Genomic DNA, 22,696 nt, shown 5'->3' with positions numbered 1-22,696 from the left:
AATGCATTAAGAATGTGTACACACACACAGACACACACACAGACACACACACACAAAACATCCGATCCGACATTCCTCCTTAGTCTTGGGACATATTCAAAGACAGGAAAAATTCTGGATTAGGTACAATAAGATGACAAAAAACACACACAAGACAGACGTTTTATGCTGAGCAGACATCCTGTTTTCTTTTTTTCTCTCCCTATTTCCCTCTCTTTCCAGGTGTTGTGTGAAAGGGAACGTCCCTCTGCCCTTAATGAGGTTAGGAGCACCTTGGAGGAGCAGCTGGATCTTGGTCCCTCTAACATAGCCTTGCAAATGTAAGCCTGGTTCATAAAACCACAAGGTGAATGTTAACTGTCACTCTTCGGCCATAAATCTCCTCCAACCAATCAGTCACCTTATCTAATCTGTCTGCTTCAACGGCTCCCACGGAAACATAAACGCTGTCAGTCAGAGTAATGGCCGAACCCTCCCTCCTCCCCCTGCTGGCCTTTTAAATGCAGATAAGACTTGCATCAAGTGTTCCCCGAAGAAGACGCTCACCGCTATCCATGTGCGAGAGGCTCCAGAAACACACAATCGTGAGAACGTACACACCCACAAACACACAAGCCCCCTCCAACACCTACACACGTCCATTCATGAGCGTCTAAGCCTCTAATTATGTAAGCCTATACCTCTCCCGTGCCGCTGTGATCACCGTTGTGGACCTGGAGGGAGAGGTGAGCTTTAAATCTGACCAGGATACCTTGTTGTAGACTTTCCGCTAGCTTACGCCGCAGAAGGGAATCTCCATCGAGAAGCCGATCAGAGGCCTCCAGCCCAATAGGAGGCAGGCGATGTACCAAAGACCACAGCAAAGATATTAATGGGGATTTCAGCAGTGCTGCTGTTCAGTGGGCCTGACATCAACACAAGAGCAGGACTGCATGCAGACGATTTAGCATGATTAATCGAGGCTCCCATTGGGAGGTGCTTTAAATTATCTGTCCTTCTCTGAGATTTTCTATACCGTGCTTCAACTGAAATGTGCTTTCTCACAATTTTGCGAGACAGTGAGTAATACACACTGAGGGTATATGTGAGGGTTAAGATAAATCAAATGCAGAGATGCAGAGTGTCTACATTACAGAGTAATAAAAAGCATCAGTTCTATATGTGGCGCCTAACTGTGTTTTGGTATTTATCGTCACTGTAACAGCACACGGTGGGTTGAAAGGAAAGTTCTCTCTTTGGCACCAGTTCCAAGTCTACTTCCAGACCCTTTCCATGGGTTATTAGCAACGCTGCTCTGGGGACTACCGTTCCATTCAAGACCTTTCTACACATAAATCACTGCTCACGGCAAACTTAACCAGCTGAGAAAAGACAACACCATGATTTTTCTTAATTCTCTCCAATACGGTCCGAGTTAATGCATGTGCCTTTCTTTTGGTGGAAGTTTAATTAACACATCACTTCATAAACATTATCTAAACACACCAGACCCAGATCCAAATGCCTTTGAGTGATTCTTTAATCTTTAAAAACACCCACTCTCTCAGACGCAGACTTCAGCAGACCAGCCGAACAGGCCATCTCACCGCTGGTCACGTGGCTGAGATTAATGATTTTTACGACGGAACTATAAAATGCGGCTGGTGACTTGGCCAATTATGAGTTTCTTTCATCAATCAATTACATTTTTTCCTCAACATATTAATAAATCCAAAGGAGGTGTCGTGAACTGACAAACATGTGTAAGACAATAACTCACTGATTAAGTCGTAATGAGAGCAGAACACATTCAAAGAGAAATAGCCCAAGGCAACACTTCCATAATGTTGACAGTGTTCACTGACAGTGTGACCATGAAGGACTGAAAATCCCCCCCCGTGTCCACACGGCGCTGGATCCCTCTCATTAATTGTCCAGCTTTTATTCAGGACTTGCCTTTTAACATATATTCAAAAAATGGCATGCCTTGCGAGATTTTAATTTTCACATCTTGCAATAATAAGCAAATTGCGTAATGACACTGCAGGGAATTACTATTTTTAACCAGTGTTGTAAAGAAGAAAAAAAAAAAAATCTAATTTCAATTATATTTGTTTCATCGCCCATTTTAAACATCACAGCAGATTTAGCGAAGGAGAATTTGAGTTTAAAGAATATTTACCTTATTTCCACTTCGGCCTTCGCTACCATTGACATTATATTATTAAGCTATTATTCTTGGGCAGTGGTTCAGAAATCTTGCCATACTTTGACTGGATGTAGTGCGACAGCATTGCCCATTAAACCCACAGATGAAACTCCAGCCCCCCACATTACTGTTGTCTTCTCTACTTCGGCGTCATCTTACTACCTCTGCATCGTTTCGCTACTCGGGCCTGTTAAGGCCTACAATTAGACGGCCTTTCTTTCCTTTCCGGTGCCCACATCTGTAATTAGAAGCTGGTCATTTCCGGGCGTGGGACTGTGGCCCGCTTGCCTTTAATTAGCTGGACTACTCGGTACCCACAGCCTCGCTGGCCTCCTCGTGTCCTGGTCTGGATGAAGCTCAGGGATCTGAAGGGTGGATGGAAATGGTTCTAGGAACTTCGAAGGCTTGGAGGTTCAGGCATTAGTCCGATCTAACCATAAGAGGAGAACGAGGATTCCTATTCTGTTCTGCCTTTAACTGTATTTTACACTCCAAGAAAGCGTAGACATTTGTCCCCTGAATCCATGACAGAAGTTCGTTCTCCATTCCTCTCTAACTCGTATAACATGGGGGGGGTTTAAAGGCAGAATGCATGAAAAGAGGGCTAGTGCCATACTTCCACATGCAGGCAACAGGGAATCGGCCTGAGGTTAAGACATTTCATTTCCACTGAGGACAAGAGAGGTTTTAGCATTTCAAAGATGATTCTAAGCCAGGGGAACCGCTTATTGAACCAGCACATCAATGCTGTTCCCTTTCATTACCTACGCTTTCATCAGGGAGAGGGAAAGAGGGAAAAAAGGGAAGTAGATATATTGATGGGTCTATCGGCAGGTGTGGCTAATCTTGCTCCTCGACCAATGTAAAGATTGCTGTGGTAAGGAGTAAATCAAGAAATAATTGCAAAGGGTAGCCATGTGATGATGAAGTATATGTCTTTGCTAGTGGGGGTTGGCAGAGAAATAACATTGCCTTCTCTCTTTATATCCCTGCAGCATTGACTGCTGGAAGTGACACTAATATGACAGACCTAACCACAGAAACCTCTCTCTCCCCCCCCCGTCTATCCTCTTCACCACAATTGCCCCCGGCCCTAATTCCCGACCCGTTATGCATCAGTGGCAAGCCGCCAACACATTCACTGTCCTTCCATCCAATCGCTAGCTTCAATGCACGAAGCCTCCTCATTCCTTCCCTTCGTCTCTCACCTGACTCCCTACATTCCCGTTAAATGGCCCCTGTGTTCCTCTGATTCTCAGGAGGGTTTAGAGGTGATCCCAGGCCCCAGTTCCTCTGAATGGTTTCTTTCTGAATGTTCACACACTGTGACCGGCTGCTTTATATTCCAACTGTGTTAATAAGACATTTGATGGAGAGGGCCACAGGAGACACCGAGATATTCCATAGGTTCAAATATAGTACTGCTTGTCTTAAAAACATGACGGAAGACAGGCCTCCGGAGAAACGCCACTTGTATAGAGCAGATGAAATCGATTGCTGTCGAGCTCCCATGTGAGCAACTCTCCAGCTCTTATGGATTTTTACGTTTCTTATTTATTAGAAATCAATCAGCTAATTGAGAGAGAATAGTTGAAAGTGATGACCGTGGAGTCCTAAAGCTGAGGGCTATTATTGCAATGTGGCTGGGCTAAATTGCATTTGAATCAAGCTGCACAGTGACCCAAAATAGACACTGATTCAGTATAGCTGTCCAAGGGGCTGTAGATGAAGTGTTTGGCAGTCTTAACAGTGTGAAACTGAGACTCGTAGCGGTATTCTGTCTTACCGTGGACGGTGAGCGTCGCCGACGCCTCCGCCTTGCCCACCATGTTCTCTACCACGCAGGTGTAGGAGCCGACGTCAGCTGAGGTCAGACGCCGAAGCTTCAGGGTGTGGTCCTCGCGAATCTCGTATCTGGATTAAAACAGGTGTCAATGTATCTAATCTCATGTTGTTACATACACAAACACTGTATTCACACACTCGATGCGTCAGCTGACGATATAGAAAAACAAGCAGTGGATCAAACAAAGAGAGGCGGGAAGGTGCAGGGAGGTTTTGTGTGATGATAGAGGACCGGTTGATGAGTCATACCTCCCTTTGGGCAGGTCACCATCGTCTTTCCTCCAGCGCACGGTGGGAACTGGGTCACCACGGGCCTCACACCTGAACTCTACACTTTGGTCCACTAACACCACCTGGCTGCCTGGGCGACGTACGAAGCTGGGACGCTCTGCATAGATGGAAACAGCACACACATGTGTAATCAGAGCACGGAACGGCGGTGGTGCAATAATGTTTCGATTGAGTGAAAGTCATTAAAAGTGTTGCTTTGATATTCTGAATGAATCTCTGTCCGGCTCTTTGTTGTCAAGCTTTAGAGTTAAGTTGGAAATGAAATTGAAAAATGAATGAAATCCATTTTATAAAGCCCATCTTGAAGTTTTAGTTTCAGGCCCTTTGAGGTGTCCTAGAATGGAATTAATGGCATAATGTAATAAAATTTAGTTTTTATACAGAGCCAAAAAAAAAATAAGGACACGGTAATTGCCAATTTATCTTTAAGGACACAAGTTAAAAAATAGTCAAAAATACAGTCTAGACTGGATGGACTACACAATACACAGAAGACAAAAGACGAGATTAAAAGAGAAAACAAATACCATGTGTGGTACAGTATATGCTTTTAATTAGACACTAAATTATTTTAAGACTTGACACTCAACATGCCCTGACACAGAAAGTCTAACCTCGTGTGTCATCTTGTTAACCCATCACCTTCAAGTCCAGCTCTGACCCTCTAAGGACACCAACTCAGCACAGGGTCACCAATGTTTATTTTCTATATTATATAAGGTTAGATGCTAATCCTCCTCTTTACTCACACATACTATCAGACTTGGTCCCAAAACATCACCATGGTGGTTTAAGGTTAACCAGAGTTCCTCGGTAACGCTGCTCACTCAGAAGGACAAACACAAAACCTCGAGCTTTGCCTTGTTTAAGCCCTGATGGTAATATTTCTGTATTATTTTTTATCTTCATGGAGCAAGATTTGTTCTTCTGACAGATTATGATAGGTCGCTATGGACAAGAGGTGAAGAAGGTAACACTTTTTTAAATAAAAGCTGCAGATAAAATCAGGAGTCTGGACATGCTCTCTGCTCGGGACACATGAGAGTATCGGGGTCGGAGGTCATTCATGATGGGATAGGGCGCAGCTGGTCATAGCAGAGAAGCTAGCTGCCGGTCCCAGCGTGGGATTCATAGTTAAGTGTGAGATTGGAGGTCATCTCACACGCTATCTGATAAAGGTCACTGACACCATTTAGTTCCCTGGTAGATTGACAATCAAAGCGTTACATCTGGATTGGGTTTCTCGCTGCAGACAAACAGAAACAAATGTGTATGTGTGTGTGCATGTTTGTGGGTTGTTTGTGGACAGTTTCAAGAAGACAGCACAGAGAGAGAGAGAGAAAAAAAATAAGATTAATCACCAAGCACTGTGAGTTCAGCTATTTCACTCTCACGTTCTCCGACCATGTTTGTGCCGACGCACACATACTTCCCAGCATCGCTCTTCCGGGCATTTGTGATCATCAGCTTGGCTCCGCGTATCTGAGGGAATACAAAGAGGAGGTGTGAGGCTTGTCCCGGAGAGGAAAAACAACAATGGGAGAGTGTGAGAGACACTTGGGGCCTCTGGCTGACACAGAGGAAAACAGAAAAACAGAAAACAGAAAGTGGCGTATAGCTCAAACATCACAAAACATTTCCTGATTGCATTTAAGAAGGGCTCTGAGCACTTACTTTCCAAAAAGCCATTACAGCACGATGATGAAATGTACGACACAAACACATAATGGCTTGGTGCTAAAGAGGGCTTTTGCTCTGAGCTTTATAGAGATAAAGATAAACTGGACTACTCTATCTCTCGAGCCGTTTTTTGCTGTTCCCACTCAGCTTCCACTTACAGTCTAAATCACTATCAGCCTGTTCCTCCTCAGGGTAAGCTGAGCCAAAGTGCGCTTTCCCAATCCAACACAACCACAGCTCCCTGAGGGAACACCTGAGGCACCGCAAGACTGAGAGCAATTTTCTAGTCGCCTCGCAGAGCCGCAGGACGGTTTGCGCTATTATCGTGGGGATTTATTAAAGAATAGGTCCCGTGGATACATTTTTCCTGTGTGTGCATACAACGACATGTGAGAGCAAGTGAACATGCATTGGAGCACACAAGGAACAGCACACACACCCAGCGGCGAATGTGCGCGTTGTCCAGGTGAATGTCATGTCTGTTATTTCCCAGGGCTTTGATTACAGGCCAGAGGAGGTGCTTTGTTCTCAGGCAGTCAGAAAGGCAGTCCCGGCCCCAGCACAGGCCCCCTCAGCCCTTCTCTCAGCTCACAGCCATTCCAGTCAGCGCAGACACAGACAATAGCATGGCGCACCAATGATCTCTTTGCCTTGATGGGAGCTTAAGGTTTTAAATGCACATATCAGCCCGCGAGAGCAGGACCACCACCTGCAAGCATGTAATCGATACCCTCATTAGAGTGCCACTGACAGAGAGCTCGACACACAATATTGCAAATGCGTGACTACAATGTTAAACTCCCGCCCTCCCACATGTGTGTTCACTTGAGCGCCACGGTACGATACGGTTTCTGTAAATCCCCATCGCTGTTCCTCACGTGCAGTCAAGTTTTCATCACTTGCACGTGACGAACACACTTTTTTTAGTTTCTTTAAAGTTGCCGGGCTAAGTCTGAGGTTCTTGAAGGACAACTTTGCAACCAGAGACATTCTTCTGGTTCAGAGGCATTCCTCAGTCCTTCAGGCCTGTTTAATATTCATGGTAAGGCAGGAGGACAGAGGGACTTGAAGAGATGGTGGAAGGTTGGCTTATTTAGGGCACCCCGTGGTGCTGGAGGGGTTTGAAGTATCATTATGTTACTGTTTGTTTGAGGAAAGGCTTAACAGCTAAAACACTGTGACACTCACAAAGGCCCAAGGTCAGGGCAGACCATGCAGCAGAGAAAGAGGGGGGGGTGTACTGTTGGGTCCACAGAGCTTTGACATGAGGTTCCACTTAAGGCCCCGTCTACTCTATCTATATTCTTACTTCTGTGTGTCTGTGGCGGTTTCCCATTCTCTGCAGACATACTTGGAGTGCCAGAGCAGCGGGGACTCCGAGAGTAAGTAAATAAATGCAGCAGCGGCCCACTTTTCTCTGCATGCATATCCTCTCTACACAACGCGGCTGAAAGCCCCAACAATCTGACCATTATCCCTGCAGTACAGGGAGATGGCTCTACCCTGTTGCCTTTTGTCTCATGTCATTTGGCAATGCTGATAATGTCTCTATTCAACATGCATTCTGTTGGTATTCACACAGCCGTTATTTTTACAGGCTGACAATTGGCCACGACAATTAGACAAAAGGAGGACAATATGTTGCATTGAGGTCGTTTATGATGTTGCCAACAGACTCCTGCTCTCGGCAGACAATGGTCTAAATTTGAATTCTGGCATTTTTGCAGTTTTCGTTTATTTATCCTTTACTCATTGTTCCTGGAAGACCTGTTTGACCCAAGTTGAGAGGGATGGGTCCAGCTGCTGCTCGTGGCACAGCAGCATTACAGGGCAATAGCACTGCCTCCCTCTTTATCGCGCAGTGGGAAACCTTTCAAAACCGCCCCACATGAAGTCATATATATATATATGTGAGATGACACACAGCATGTCGCTGTTTTTTTTTACACACAGCTGCCTACAATGAAAAGAAAACCGAAGGGTTCCTTCTGATGTGTCTGCCTCTCTCTCTCTCTCTCTGAAGTTCATTTCCCCCTCCATGCTGCAAGCCGCCCCATCCCAGTAAAGCGCAGTACAGAGAGAAAATGCTTTAGGACCTCGCTCAGATCGCCAGTGATCACCAAGGAGACTGCACGTTGCAGCATGTTGCACGGAGGGAGGAATGAACTGAAACCAAACAACAATGCAGGCTGGATGAGGGGGCCCATTGACGAGCTCAGCTGTTCGGCACGTTATAAAGACTCCTCCCTCTGCGTCCCTCTCGGACGTCCTATATCCACTGGCACCAACATGTGCTATACCGTGAACATCGCCCCACGATCGTCCTATTTCTAATACGACTTCATCTGTTAACACGTATCCACTGGAGACCGTTCGCACTCCTATCTGTCACCGCAGTTGATTCCGCATACTTACACAATAGCATGACATGACGTCTAGTGCTACTTTAAAAGCAGTCTTTTGGGAAGACTCGGTCAGTGAGGGTTTTGTGGCCGACAGGAAGTTTACAGTGAGCGACACCAGCTGGTCCACGCCGCTCTGTTAAATCTACCAGACCCTGTTTTTCAGTTCCACGGAAGGCCCAATAGTGCTGCAGGCCACACGGACACAACTCTGCTGCTTTAAATGCTAAATGACACAGTCTTCGGAATGTTTACTTCAAGGATTTCACCCATCAGTGCAGAAAATCACATTTGCAGCATTGACAATAAGTCATCACTTCCACCACGCAGGGGGTAGGATGGGTGTTTTTGCAGAACTGATTTATAAACAACAGAAACGTGCATCTGTGTGTGTGTGTGTGTGTGTGTGTGTGTGTGTGTGTGTGTGTGTGTGTTCGTTCAATAGGGATAAAATGCAATTATGGGGAAGACCATGTGAGCGAGAGCCATGCATAATACTGAGTTGAATCAGGGCTGCTGTGCTGTGTGAACAACATGAGGTAGTTCGCCATTAGGTGATGAATAAAACTGAAAAAGAGTTTTTTTCCTAAACGTATGCTTAATATTGGGCATTTGATCTTGCACCTCTTCAAAGTATAACATATTATCTCTTTTCAGTTTTGTTCATCGCCTAATGGCAAACTACTATTTCATTTTGCCTAAAATAAAGTACCACAACAGGCAGGTGTGAATGCGGTAAATACACAATGCATGCAGAATCCAAATGTGTAGAAAAACAAGACAAACGGTGAATTGAAAGGCCACAAGAGTTCATTTTGCATCTGAGGTTGAGGTTCCGTGCTTATGAGTAACTATTGACTTAACTCAGGGACAGATATGATTTGATTCCCTTTAAACTAGATTATGCGCTTGTTTCTTTCAATTATGCTGCTCAGCGGCCAGACGCGGACTCTAAATCTTCTCCCTGTGCAGCCTAGAAAAAAAACACAGAGGAAGAATACTCACGCTGTTTATGAGTTGGGTTTTGCAATCAGGGTTTAGTGCATGTAACTTCAACTGGCCCTCGCTGTGCAAAAACGGTGTTCAGTCATGTGCAGGCGATAAATCACTGTTTCAATTTACCCAGTAATGAAAATGTCCAAACCGGATTTCAGTATCATGCAACAGGCATACAGAGTTGAGCGTCTTTATTAGTACCTTGCGTTATTAAGTCGGGTAGAATCTGCTTGTCCGCGACTGTACTGTGAAGTTTGCCGTCGTCAGCATTTGCGGGCCGAACCATTCGACTGCTCAACTACTTCACAATGATCAGCCAGAACCTCAAAGCCCCGGCAGTCAGATCGTGTAAATGGGTTCCAAAGCCACAGCAAAGTATCTCCTCACTACCTGTTTGTGCTCCCCGAGTGCCGAGTCAGCCTGGACTCTACTTCCCTAAAGCACACATCCAATCAGTGCAGTCGAAGGAAATAAAGTTTCCATCTAATCAAGGAAAACAACTATGGACCCGGTTTGAATTGTGTTTGTCTAAGACAGTTTGAGTTACTATTCAAGACCTTTGGTAAGCAAGCGTGTAGAGCTGATTGATGCCGCTGTGCCGGCTGTGCTGCTGTTCTAATTAAAGCTGAATAATTGGTGGTTTTGTTGTAAATCGAATGTAAAGGAAAGAGTTGTTTGGATTATGCAAACTCTGCTGCTGCCGCTTGGTGCAACTTTCTCCTCTTTGATTTCGGTCAGCTTCTTTCTCCCTCCTGATCGCCGCTTCTCCTGGTTGATTTCATCAGCAGGTCATCCCTAATCAATGCACAGCTGCTGACTGAGGGCGCGAGACTGATTCCATCTACCTCGGTCATTAGAGGTTGTAGCCACTGAAATGGAGAGCGCTGGGGTTTTGGTAATTGCGATATGTGAATAATGAGGCAAACAAATCAATCTTTCAGAAAACACTGAAGTGGTGGAAAGGATTAAACCGGGATCACTATCTCATGCATTTAAACATATCATCCTTGTCTACAAAGCAGTCTTCGGGTATTGGATAGCCTGCGTGTCAGCAATTACAACGGTACTGCACTTTGCATTAAAAAAAAAGAGTCTTACAGTGATTCTCTCATCTCGGTCGTCGATGTTTATTCCTTCTTTTTTCCATGATATAGTGGGTTCGGGGTGTCCGCGTGGAGGCTGGCACTCCAGCACCGCCGGCTCTCCTGCTGCCACGATCACATCTGCGGGGTTTTGTCTAAAGTCGTCACGTAGAACTGCGAGAAAACAGAGAGAAGAACAAATTAACTAAATGTCAGTGTGTCCTCCTTTCGGGAAAAACGCATCAAATTGACAGTAAAAAAAAAAAAAGGAGAGAAAACAATCATTTAAGAAACAAAAAAACACCAACTAAAATGCAACACCTTAAGCTGCTTCTACATTTAGAAAACCAAAGGCAGCTCGTAAAACAGCAGCCCAGATGTTTTGTAACACATAATTAGTTCTGCACAGATGACAAAATGTTAGGAACATTACTATTGATTTGTCATGAAAACAGTCGCGACCACTAGGAAATGTGTTTACAGCGTATAACATTGGCAAAAGAAAGCGGTTTGTATAGCGCGGGTACACACTGGGCTTGTGCAGTTGCTATTCAATGGCACACTTGCTGACATATCCTTACCGTCAATAAGCTTTACAACAGCTTTAATGAACACATATTTGTGCCCATCGACATCTCTAATAGCATAGCAATGACCTTCGTCGTTGTTGATCGAACCACACAGACCTTCATGTAATACTGCACGCACTCACGCACGCACACACGCACGCACACACCCACGCACACACTCTTTTTTTAGTATACAATGATGAGCACCTCTCCATCATCAGCTCTTCATCTCTCCCTGATGGTTCATATTCATCCCCACGCTCATACACCCGCTCTATCTTGACTTTGATGAAAATCTAGATCTAATCCACCATCGCTGCCTTGCTGGGGACTTTGGTATAATACAATTCTAATTTGCATTGATTTTCTCCGTTTGAGGTGCTTTGAAAAAAATGATGACACAGCCATAGATTTTCATTATTGTACATAAAATATTCCATAAATTCATAGTTCTCATTTGTTGGTAAAAAATTTGATAGTGAGTAGATGTGAAGGTTTAAAGAGGTGAACTGAGCAATTCAGATTTTCATTTGGGGCTTAATGCAAAATGACTTTACTCTCTCTCTCTCTCTCTCTCTCTCTCTCTCTCTCTCTCTCTCTCTCTCTCTCTCTCTCTCTCTCTCTCTCTCTCTCTCTCTCTCTCTCTATATATATATATATATATATATATATATATATACACATATATATTATTATTATTACTAACCAGTATAGTTGCATCAAAGCAGATCAATGCATATCTATTTTTGGAGGAGCAGAACAACAACATATCTCTGGACCCCATATCTCCGGTGTTCCAGATAAACTGACGGTTTATTGAGAGGGGAGAAAGTAATGAAAAAGCCACAGGCTCCCTCCTGCAGACCGTGTGCCAGTAATCATTTCCCCAGCTTTACTGCATATACGTATAAAAACTTATGAAAATAGCACTTGTACATTTCAAGCTGAAATTCAGGCCACACACAAAGATGCAAAGGTCAGCGCAGCGTGTCAACTGTTATCCCTTTTTTTTTTTTTTTTACGTATGGAAGAGTAATGTGAAGAGGGTTCTGTCTGTGTTTTGGGGATGAAGCCGAGGTTTCGCAGTCTATTGTCTCACACTCCTCAGCTCGCTCTGAACTCACTGCAGTGACAGATCAAAGTCAGGTTTACCCCAGGACCCCATATCTACTGACAGCCAACAGCTTTCTGACTAAAACCCCTGAAGCACTTAATTGCACAATGTTGAGTCCAGATACTGCCCTCTGCCTCTTGCATGGTACAGTGGGAATCCTGTTCAACAGTAGGAATGGGGTGGTAATAGCTTCCTCAGTCCATTACTGCAGAATCTCACACACACACACACACACAAACACACACACCCCTACATACAGCTGTAACATTACCGAGCCTCAATTCTTTAAAATAGGAACAGCTTGTACCAGAAACAATTTAAAAGGATTCCTCTGGTATTTTGCCACTCATAGACCCTTTATGAGGAGGAGGTACAGATCTACAGACACATGCACAGATGAATAACACTTGTGTGTGTGTGTGTGTGTGTGTGTGACCCCCTAAATCTTCTCTCACACTCGCTCTGATCCAAGTCAAACTCAGCAGTGCAGCTGTGCGGTGTGTGAGCTCATTTGGTATGGTTAAAAGCAGATACAGTCATGCAGGAATGCAAACGTAAACACCAAACATCCGATTCCCTGAGAGCAACAGCTCCATCTGAAGAAACACTGTCCATATGTATCAGCGACGTTGACCTGTTATTGAAATAGGTGGATTGAGAGTCAAGGTGAGTCCAAAAACGGAGATGCCAGTCAGCCCTGGATCATCATTTAAAAGTGTTTTTCATTTTTTTGAAATGTTCAAACATCTCTTTCTTGTTTTCCGAAGTGAAAAGTACACACATGCGACATTGTCGGTTGACAATATTTGAGCTGAATTCCTCTGAATCGAGAATACCTACACGTTAGAAATGAAGTGAAGCACATCAAATAATTCACTTTTATTCATTCCTTCATTCAATTTGTCGAGCGCGGCTAATGCGGAGCTTGTAATATGCGCTCGGGTGAGTGAGTTCAGTAACTTTAACTGTGACATTGAGTGCACGCGGTCTCCTCTCAGTGGGGATCTGCCTCCCCTGCTGGCCTCACGAGAACCCTTTCAGCTAATATGCAGATGCGTTTGTCCCTCTGGAAAAAATAAAAAGGGATGTGTATGGATGAAAAGAAGGCAGAAAGGATGCTGTATCGACTCGCTGGGGGCCCGAGGGATAGCTGGCATCCTGCAGTGTTTACACCAACAGCGCGGTGAACTTCACCCCTCCTTAACAGCACTAGCTCCCTCACCTCGCTGCCCTCTCTCCTCCTCCACACCAACACCTCTTTGTTATAAACACAGCTGAGTGCGGTGCGGCAGACAGCCCCGAACATCTGCGTTCTGGAAAACAAAATCCTCTGGGACGGAGGGAAACCGAGGCAGCCAGACAGTCTGTCAGAGGGTCGGACGGACACAGATCTGGATGGCGTACAAAGCCCCGACACTTCCGCCAGAAGTCCTGTCAGATCCGGAGCTGTGGCGGAATCGGTTGCCTCTGGCCCCCCTGGTTTGAATAAAGCATCCAGCCCTCCTCCTTCCTGCATGAAGCCAGAGTCGCCTGCATCCTGAACCCTTTCTGGTCGAGGACCCAGAATTGGGTGAAGAAATGGGTAGAGTCTCTCTGCGTGCTGTCCTAAAAATGTGCATGTGTGTGTGTGTGTGTGTGTGTGTGTGTGTGTGTGTGTGGTGTGGTCTGTGTCTGTGTTTGGGATAATGAGCCTGCTCTGTCTCTCTCGTGAGCCTGCAGCTGTCCCCGAGCAGATAATATTTCCTGCACTATTAACAGGGGGGGGGCCAAACTCAATGTGTGTTTGTGTGTGTACGGAGAGATTTTCAGTTTGTGGCTTAATGTGTGGAAATGGGCCAGAGTCACAGGTCCTAGCATGAAGACGCCTCTTTGTCCGTCCTGGATTTGCTCAAATATGCTGCTGATGGGATGAAACAGAGTGAATATCCGGACCTGGACGGATATCAATACGCTTTGTCAACGTAAAGGGATCTATTCTGCATTACATTTCCTCTTTTGCAGTCGGCCAAGAGCAAAACGCATCCTATCTCATCTGGCTGACACGCCTCGCTGCAAGACAAACAGCTGACAACCGTATAATAAAACAACCATACACATCAAAGCAGAGTTTCAGTTTGCACCGGCATACATCTGTTGGGCCCTGCCAAGTCCAGTCTCACCACAATCTACAGTACAGCTTGATAAATCACTCCCCAGGTCCGCAGTAGCAAATTGGAGCTATGCTAAAGCTAACGCAATTAGCTCCCACCATTTCTTACACCCAAACCCTCCGTTAAAGGTCAGCTGAGATAGCTGCTCTCAGCTCTGAAAAACTCCCAGGTTCATCACCCCCACAAACTATCCCCTGTGCAGCCCACACACTCACACACACACACACACACACACACACACACACACACACATCCACTCTTTTCCTCAGGAAATTGAAAACAGATGTTTAAATGTCAAATTAAAATGAGATTCCCGTGCTGCCCCTCCAACATTAATGAAAATGAAGACTTAATGCCACACACAAGTCTGGGTGGGAAGATCAGATGAGCTTTGTTCTGAGGAAATTAAACCAAGTACAACAAGCTTCCCCTCAAATCTTTGGAGGGATACAAAAACAGACCCACCAGGGAATTAAAGATTTATCAGGAGGCACCCGGAGTCAATCCTGCACAGAGACGCACAGCATGGGTCTCGCATTTGGCTTTGGATTTTTCCTTGAAACAGAATGGACATGGCTAGCCCCTTAAGGGACAAGGAATGAATGATAACAGCAGGGGAAAGGAGCCAGAGAGAGCAATACGAACATTAGAAGCAAGAGAATAGAAAGAAGCTGCTCCATATAAAGAAAGATAATCTATCTCTCTTCCTTTGTGTCTCTCTTCCTGGTTTTCTAAAGATTGTTCTGCTTCTTCCAAACTGATCAAATTCCCTCTATTTGCTTTACAAGCTTCTACAATGCCGGGCCCTCAAAACATCATCAGATATACGACAGGGGTGAGTGGACGGTGCAACAAACACTGAGGAAATAGCAAACGGCTAACCAGCGCCATATGTGCATGGTTACATGCGTTAGCCTCAGTTGCAGTGGAATTGCTCTTTCTCTCCCATTCAAGGCTTCTCTACGCAGGAGACGAGTCAACTCCTGAATAACAGCTCAACATAAATGAACGTTTAAGAAAAGGGAACGTATGTTTCAATGCTATGTTTTAGGTAAAGATGACATGCTCACATATTCAAATCTACTCCATTCTGGCCAAATTACATGTTTATCTGTATTAAAGTAAGGCTTACATTGGCTGAGCTCCCCTCCAGTACATTTATGCTTACTGTCCAACACTAATCCTCTTCCCCTTCATGTGTGTTGCTTATGCCATAAGCAAAACTCTGACTTATTCACAGTGCAGCTAAACCTTCCCATATTGATGCTCCTCACCTTACCTCCAGCTCTGTCTTGTGGGACACACACACACACACACACACACACACACACACACACACCTCTCAGCCTCTCCCCTCCAGGTATCTCCCACTATGTGTCTGGTTGTCTCTTTCCCCTCTCAGCATTTGACCCCTTATCGTACCTCTCTGTCAGCTCACATACGCTGAGCAGCTTACATCAAAAACGGGCTCAGAGAGATGGTGCGTTAACCCGTGCCACTCTATTTCAAAGGCTGTTGCAGGTGAATTGCCAGTGGCGTGCGTACAGTGTGTGTGTGTGTGTGTGTGTGTGTGTGTGTGTGTGTGTGTCTGTATGTGTGTGTGTGCATGCATGTGTGCGTGTTTGCAGGGTTCAAATAAGTAGTTTTGCTGGTTGGTGTGAAGCCATAACAGGACTTTTACTGTATTTTGGAGAAAACTCCTCCTCCTCCTCCTCATTCTCCTCTTCCTCCTCCTCCTCTCTGACCCCACCACCAGGGGGATGAGATTGGACACGGCAGGCTCCCCTCTCTTTCTCAATCTGGCTCTCGTTCCTAGGCTCTGAGCTCATGCCCTCCTGCCCACCCTGCAGACACTCGATCCTATCCTGCAGCGTTATACTGCCTGGGATGGATGATTATAGATATAAACTCCACAGCTATGTACACATACACAAATACAGAGACAAAACTGACACAAGGGAAAGTTGAAAATAAGGACAATCTCAATAAAGCTATCATAGAGATACCTCTCCGAGCCAAAATGTGTTGATCTTTTAGAAATTGAATTGATAGATTTAGCATTTACATGCAAATATTGTATTGATAAATCATGAAGAAAACAATGGCACCTTTCTAGACAATCGGGACATTCGATATGAGGTCACATCTGCAGATTCCCATTGGTACAACAGGCTTGACAGCCTAAGTGCCTGGTTCACCGCAAGACATCTTGTGGACACCAGTAAATATGTCAACAAGAGCAGACAGACTATCACCTGACTGGCCTTTAGGGTTTGCACCTGCAGAGCGCTGAATGCCATGAGGTCATCCTCCAGATTTAGATGTGACGTCATGTCGCTGGACCCCCGAGACAGGATGCCCCTATTAGCTTCTATAAACTATATAGTAAATAAAGTGAAAAATGACCCTCTCTTGCCCACCGTCGCTGATCAGATGAGACCGCGACAGAGCGCTTTGATCGGCATCCAGAACAGCACATGTGCTACTGACTGCAGATGTATACAGAGACAAATGTAAACCACGCCATGTAGGGGAATGACTCACACAGGCCCTGTTGGTGTGCGGATTAAAGCGCGCGCGAGGCGAGGCAGGGGGTAAAGACATTCACACTGAGCCGTGCCAGGGGATTATGGTCCATCCCTGGCACTCGCGCCGAGCGCAGATGGCTTCACGGCCTTTTCGGCTCACCGCCGCCCGGCGAGGCAGCAGAGAGCCGAGTGCAGAGGGTTCAATCTCGGCGCTTCGCCCTCGACGTTACTTCGAGACACACATGTAGACTTCATGCGCATAAGTATCCGACGGCAATTATGTCTGTACGTAAAGAAACACAAACATGCACACACACACACACACACACACACACACACACACACACACACACACACACATACATACACACACATGCGTGCACACACACCACATAAAGGAAACCATTCCCCCACAGCCATACAGACAGAGAGGCCATTGAGTGCCCGTGTTTGTTTAAATGGTCATAAGTCTTTTCGTCAGGCTTTAAGAGAGAGAGAGAGAGAGAGAGAAAGAGAGAGAGAGAGGGAGAGAGAGAGAGAGATGGCGTTTGGTGAACACGGCGAAAGGCACAGAGGGCAACGTGGAGGCAGGTTTATGTGAGTGACTGAGTGAGTGAGTGAGTGACTTGGCACCTCATAGTTCAATAAACAGTGCCTGTGTGATTGGAGTGCCGGGCGAGCAAGAGTTTGACTAAAATAAAGAGCGTTCCAAGTGCCGGGACTGCACAGGCAGGAATGTCGGGAGAAAAAAAAACAAAAAAAAATCACAGAGCTTGAGAACGACTCTGTTCAAATAATGTTTGAAAAAAGAAAAAATTAGAATCCCATATAATACTAATAGGAACACCCACCACCACAATGCAAACTGTGTAATAAACATCTGTGTGGGATTATCGCATTTTGGAACGTAATGACTGAACAAAACAGACAAGCCACTTGTGGATTAGTCAGCTTCTGACGGGTCAGCTCGTACACGGCGTCTGCATATGAAGCTGGTTTCAAGGCAGCGTTGGTTCTGAAGGCGAGCGCGTTACCTGTTGTGGAAACACCACGGCATTAAGTTTCGTGGTTACTAAAATGCACTTAGACATTTATAGTTGTCTTATTAGCGGCAGGCCAAGCTAAATCAAATATTCCGTTGACACAGCGTAGAGCTGAAGCCAATAGAATACACTCTCTTTCCATCCAGTTTCACAATGTTGTAAAATAATAATGAGGGTGGCGGGAGAAGCAGGTAAATAAACACATTATACTGCGAGAGAGTTGCCTTTATTTGCTGCACCGCTGCAACAAAAGATGACTTCATGACTCAGGTATTGCAACACCGCAGCAGTCAACACAGGAGAACATAAAAAAGGGTATCTTTATGTCCTCATTTGGCAAGACAGGTTGGTTTGGGCTCAAACTTCGGTACAGAGATGTGAGCTGTATGAGTAAATCCTGCTGTTGGTGTCAGTCTTGTTCGTAGGTGGAGCTCCCTGAGGACGCCATGAGAAGCCCAGAAACATATCTCTCACCACTCATCGCAAAGTCTCTAGCCCGAAGGTCTTTTCATAGAGATACAAAAGGGCAGATGTAACACTATAGTGTGCACACACACACATGTACACCTGTACAATATGCTCGCTCATTCTCTGCCTCTTTTTATCTCTCACACACGACACAGAGCGAGGCAATGAGCCTCTTATCGTAGCCCTCAGTCAAAGGAAAAAGCCGCTTCCTATATGTATGGACACACAAAATGAAGTGTGGCTGTGGCATCCAGGCAAATCTTGAAGGCAGAAGAAGAGTCATTTTATCAGCGTAGTATACAGCGAGTAGCACATCTCTACATGCTAAGCAACACTCTTAATGTCAGGAAAATTCAAACGCGCTCCCACGAGCTATAAGATAAATAAACAAGTGTCTTATAGAGTCTGTCGGCACGGTGGTTGCAACTTTGTCTTGACATGGTGCATGTGTTTTCCTAATCACATTCTATCACTTTAAGGACTACATACTGAAAAAACGGTTCCCACAGAACTGCTGACAGTGTGTGCTGCGGATTGTCCAAAGTAATGGGAACATTGATTCTGGAAAGAGAAGTTACTGTTGCATTTTTGCTGAACTGAAATGTAATTATTCAATGCTGGGAGCACCATGAACAACATTCAGGAGGTCGAACTCTCAGAGAAGGATAACTCAAAAACCTATCTGCATGAACTTGGGGTAAGTGACTTTTTATATTGTTTTTGTATCTTTCTTTGGCTCTAAATGGTTCACTCTTTTCTCACTGGAGTCTCCTCACTGCCTGGGCTCAGCGTTACTAGACTGTGGTAGTCTGACTGAGTCTTCACAGTGTAATAGGATGTCACACAACGCAGTATATGCAGATCATACATTTGTCACCATACAATGTTCATTACAGTAAATCCCTTTACCTCCAGAAAAGCAGGCATAAACATACCACGCGCCGTGGAATATCTTTATCCACTTGTGACTTAATCCTGCGCCGTGTTTTGCACAGCTCAGTTTAAATTGCGTCAGTTATGCTTGCCGACAATCCCTCACTGTGAGCTGCCCTCCCCGTCTGTGTGGCCCCACAGGCTAACCCTCTCCCAGCATCTGCAAAGATGAGGGCTTATTAAAACAATCTTCCCAATTAACATTCCAAGCCCCTGGAGCCCCACCAGCCCTCCTCCCTCTGGTCCTCCTCCACATCTGACCCCCCTCCTCGGCTCTGCAATGACAAAGAGGCTGTGCGGGACCAGCCACGGGACCCTTGGATATGGCTGGCCTGAGACAGGGAGGGGGGGGATGTGAGGCAACTTGTTTTTCTTCCCCGAGGAAGAAAAAAAAAACCTCAATCTGTGTGGTTATCCGTTTTCACGTGTGTTTGTTTGTATGTTCGTCTGTGTGAGAGGGAAAAAAAGATGGTAGCGAGAGAGAGAGAGAGAGAGAGGGATGTTACATGACTGGATGAAGGAGTTACAACCAGCCAGGGCGGCACAGTCATCACAAACAGGCCTAATTTGATGTGACACGCAATGATATGGGTTCATTTGCACAGGGTGGATAGCACGTGATCCCTGGCAGGAAGGAACACTGTGGAGCCTGTCAGCTCGCTAACTCACACCATCAGAGAAATGACGTTCGCAAACACAGCACACTTTCCTGCCATTGCCATTTGACCTGGCTCTTACCCCCATCTGAGCATTTTAGAAGACAAACATCTGCTGCAGATTTTTCCCCTGCTCTATTAGTCTGAGATCTGTCGGCCAGATTACGAGACGCTCCCCAATCCCTCGCTCATCTTCCCAAAACAAAGATATATTACCGACGAACAGCGCAGACTGATGCAGTGTTTTTCTATGGTGGTGCTGTGCAAACAGGACTGGGGCGGAGGGCAGTGATGAAACCTCTTAGAATGACTGCGGTCTGGCTTTGCTTCACGTCAGAGATAATGTAAATAAAACACATTAGACAGCTCTTGCTTGCCTTAACTCAGCTGGACCGTCCAGTGTGCAATGTTGGAGTCTGTATCATTTGGGAAATCAGCAAAGGTAAGCTAGATAGAGGAAGAAAAAAAAATCAAAACCAACAAAAAAACATCTCAGGGATGCCAACTCTTTACGAACATAAGAAGCTCGCAGCACAAGACCTAAAAAGCAAAATCTAGGGAGAAAGTCTGCATGTCTGACATCACGTCCCTTCAGGCCTTTCTGGGAAGCCACTCCCTCAAGATGATCTTCATGTAAACAGCATCACCAGCTTGTGGAAGACTCTGGGGATGAGCACTGACGACAGGGGCCGAGCACCTTGGCTGGCAGGTTGCTCGTCTGATCTTTTTTATTCAAGCCAAATGCAAATATTGGATGGATTATGAACAGACACAAAAATTAAAAAAAAAAAGCTTTGTCACAGCATTTAACTTATTGGTCGGGTTGTTTCAAGGAAACAAAACATACAAAAAACAATGTGTGTGTGTTTATATATATATATATATATATATATATATATATATATATATATATATATATATATATATATATATATATATTATTTTTTTAAAAGTAACCTCCTAACTCTACAACAGCTTCAACTGCTGCAGCCCCGCTTGGCAGAGTCTAGCGTGTCCGTGTGATCCCTCATGCGCAGGCAGCGTGTTGCTTGTGTTTTAGTTTCCTCTACTCAATATGCTGCCAGTCTGTTTGGGTTACACTTCATTAATGTGTACCTAATGAGATCCAGTGGTCGAGAGGTGCGAGGATGTTCTCTCTGTCAAATATGTAGGCAATTTAGTTTTTTTTCTAGCAGCCTGGGTTTATATTGTCCACTTTAGAGTCTATCGTCAACTGGAATTTCTAATACAGGCAATAAAAAAAAGCCGAAACATAACCTTTTATCCTAATAAAACTAATTCAAAGCAGAAGAGCTTCATTGTAAATTGGTGCAATGGAAATCTTAGCCATATGTTGCTTCCAATGAAAGTCTAATTTGAGAGAAGTTTGATAAATAGAGGAGTGAGCGATTGTTGTGGAAAACAGTGCGTCGCAGTCGGGACGGGCCATAAACTAGGATTACATCAGCGGCTGTTGCGGAGATGACTGAGGAAGAGTAATACGATAGTGCCTGTGTGGAGGGAAACCGGCAGGCACAGAGGAAACTGGGGAAGGAAAAAACACGAGGGGATCCAATGTAATGTTACAGCGGATCCCTCAGTCTTTCGTCATGGCCACTTTCATTTCCACCACGCTGATCCCTCTCCAATCACTTTACCAGGCACAGGGGAGACAGGGAGAGAGGCGAGGAAGGAGGAAGAGGAACAAAGGAGGAAAAGGTTGTAATGGTTAAGTAAAAGTGTGGAGGTCCGCTAGAAATGTAGGGCACAGGAATGTTAAAGTGGGGTGAGACAAAGCAAATAAGGGTACTGGGGTCCCAACATGTGCTGCAGCTCCAGAGGGGCACATCTTTCTCTGATCAGTTGCCGTCCCCATTTCAATGGTTTCCACATGGATCCTAACCTCTCACAGATGGACCCGAGGAGATGAAAAGGTGCCCGTATCCCTATCTAAGAGGGGGATCTGTTACAGTGGGAAGAGATACGGAGCGGCGGGAATGCCGTCACAGATAGTGTGCCAGTAAGAAATGGAGAGGTGAAACCTCATCCTTAGCACTTGCTCACCACGTGAGTGTGCGCGCCTTCATGGTCATTGCCAGACACTTTGGTGCTCCAGCTTTTCGCTGCATTTGTCAAGCAGTCCAACATGCAATATCAAGCAGGGCTGATGCCAAGGAGAAAGTGTTGTAAGTGTGCCAGAAATTACCCTGATCCCTGTGAAATTGACACTGTGTAAGGTTTCAAGACTGATACTAAGCCCTGGATTTTCCATCTTTACATTTTCATTAGATGAGGCACAGACAAAAAAAAAAAAGAAGGTTCCTTCATAGGTTTTTCTTCTTCATTTTTATGGTATACTTTGCTACTGTTAACATGGCTGAAACATCTTGGAGAGCTGATTTATGATCCCTCTCCCCAGGGGACCAAGCCAAGCCAAGCAACGGGAGAAATTTAAGGCTACCGCACCAACTCTGCTCAGAGAGGACTCTAAAATATCTACTAGATTTATAGAAGTGGGAGAGAAATCTTTTCCACCTCTGAAGTACTGCTTTCCTATTGCTTAGACCCCTGAGTTCAAGCTTGGCAGCCTGACAAATAGAGAGGAGTGTCAAGGTCAATATACTGTCTGTATTTTGTATGCTGATTTTCTTTCTTTAACTGTATTTATGCCTTAGTGTTGACGCGGCCTGGCCAGTCCAAATCAATCTTCTCCATTGTTTCATCATTGGCGATGCTCTACTTTTTTTCAGC

At 45.2% G+C, this 22,696-nt stretch overlaps 1 protein-coding gene across 5 annotated transcripts in view; it reads right to left on the bottom strand.

The window, feature by feature from the left end:
- Nucleotides 1–22,696, bottom strand: part of robo1 (roundabout, axon guidance receptor, homolog 1 (Drosophila)) — a 210,919-nt gene that overhangs the window by 30,870 nt on the left and 157,353 nt on the right. For all 5 annotated transcript variants that reach the window (XM_068584091.1, XM_068584094.1, XM_068584092.1 and 2 more), the window contains 4 exons: nucleotides 10,501–10,658; nucleotides 5,686–5,806; nucleotides 4,283–4,421; nucleotides 3,975–4,102 (listed from right to left, as the gene is read on the bottom strand). In XM_068584091.1, coding sequence (XP_068440192.1) covers nucleotides 3,975–4,102; nucleotides 4,283–4,421; nucleotides 5,686–5,806; nucleotides 10,501–10,658 — 546 coding nt within the window. The remainder of the gene's footprint in view (nucleotides 1–3,974; nucleotides 4,103–4,282; nucleotides 4,422–5,685; nucleotides 5,807–10,500; nucleotides 10,659–22,696) is intronic.

Source organism: Clinocottus analis, unplaced genomic scaffold (assembly GCF_023055335.1).
Source record: "Clinocottus analis isolate CAN_PGR_092001 unplaced genomic scaffold, fCliAna1.0.p SCAF_2, whole genome shotgun sequence".
Taxonomy (NCBI): Eukaryota; Metazoa; Chordata; class Actinopteri; order Perciformes; family Cottidae; genus Clinocottus; species Clinocottus analis.
This window is presented reverse-complemented; position numbering and strand designations above follow the sequence as displayed.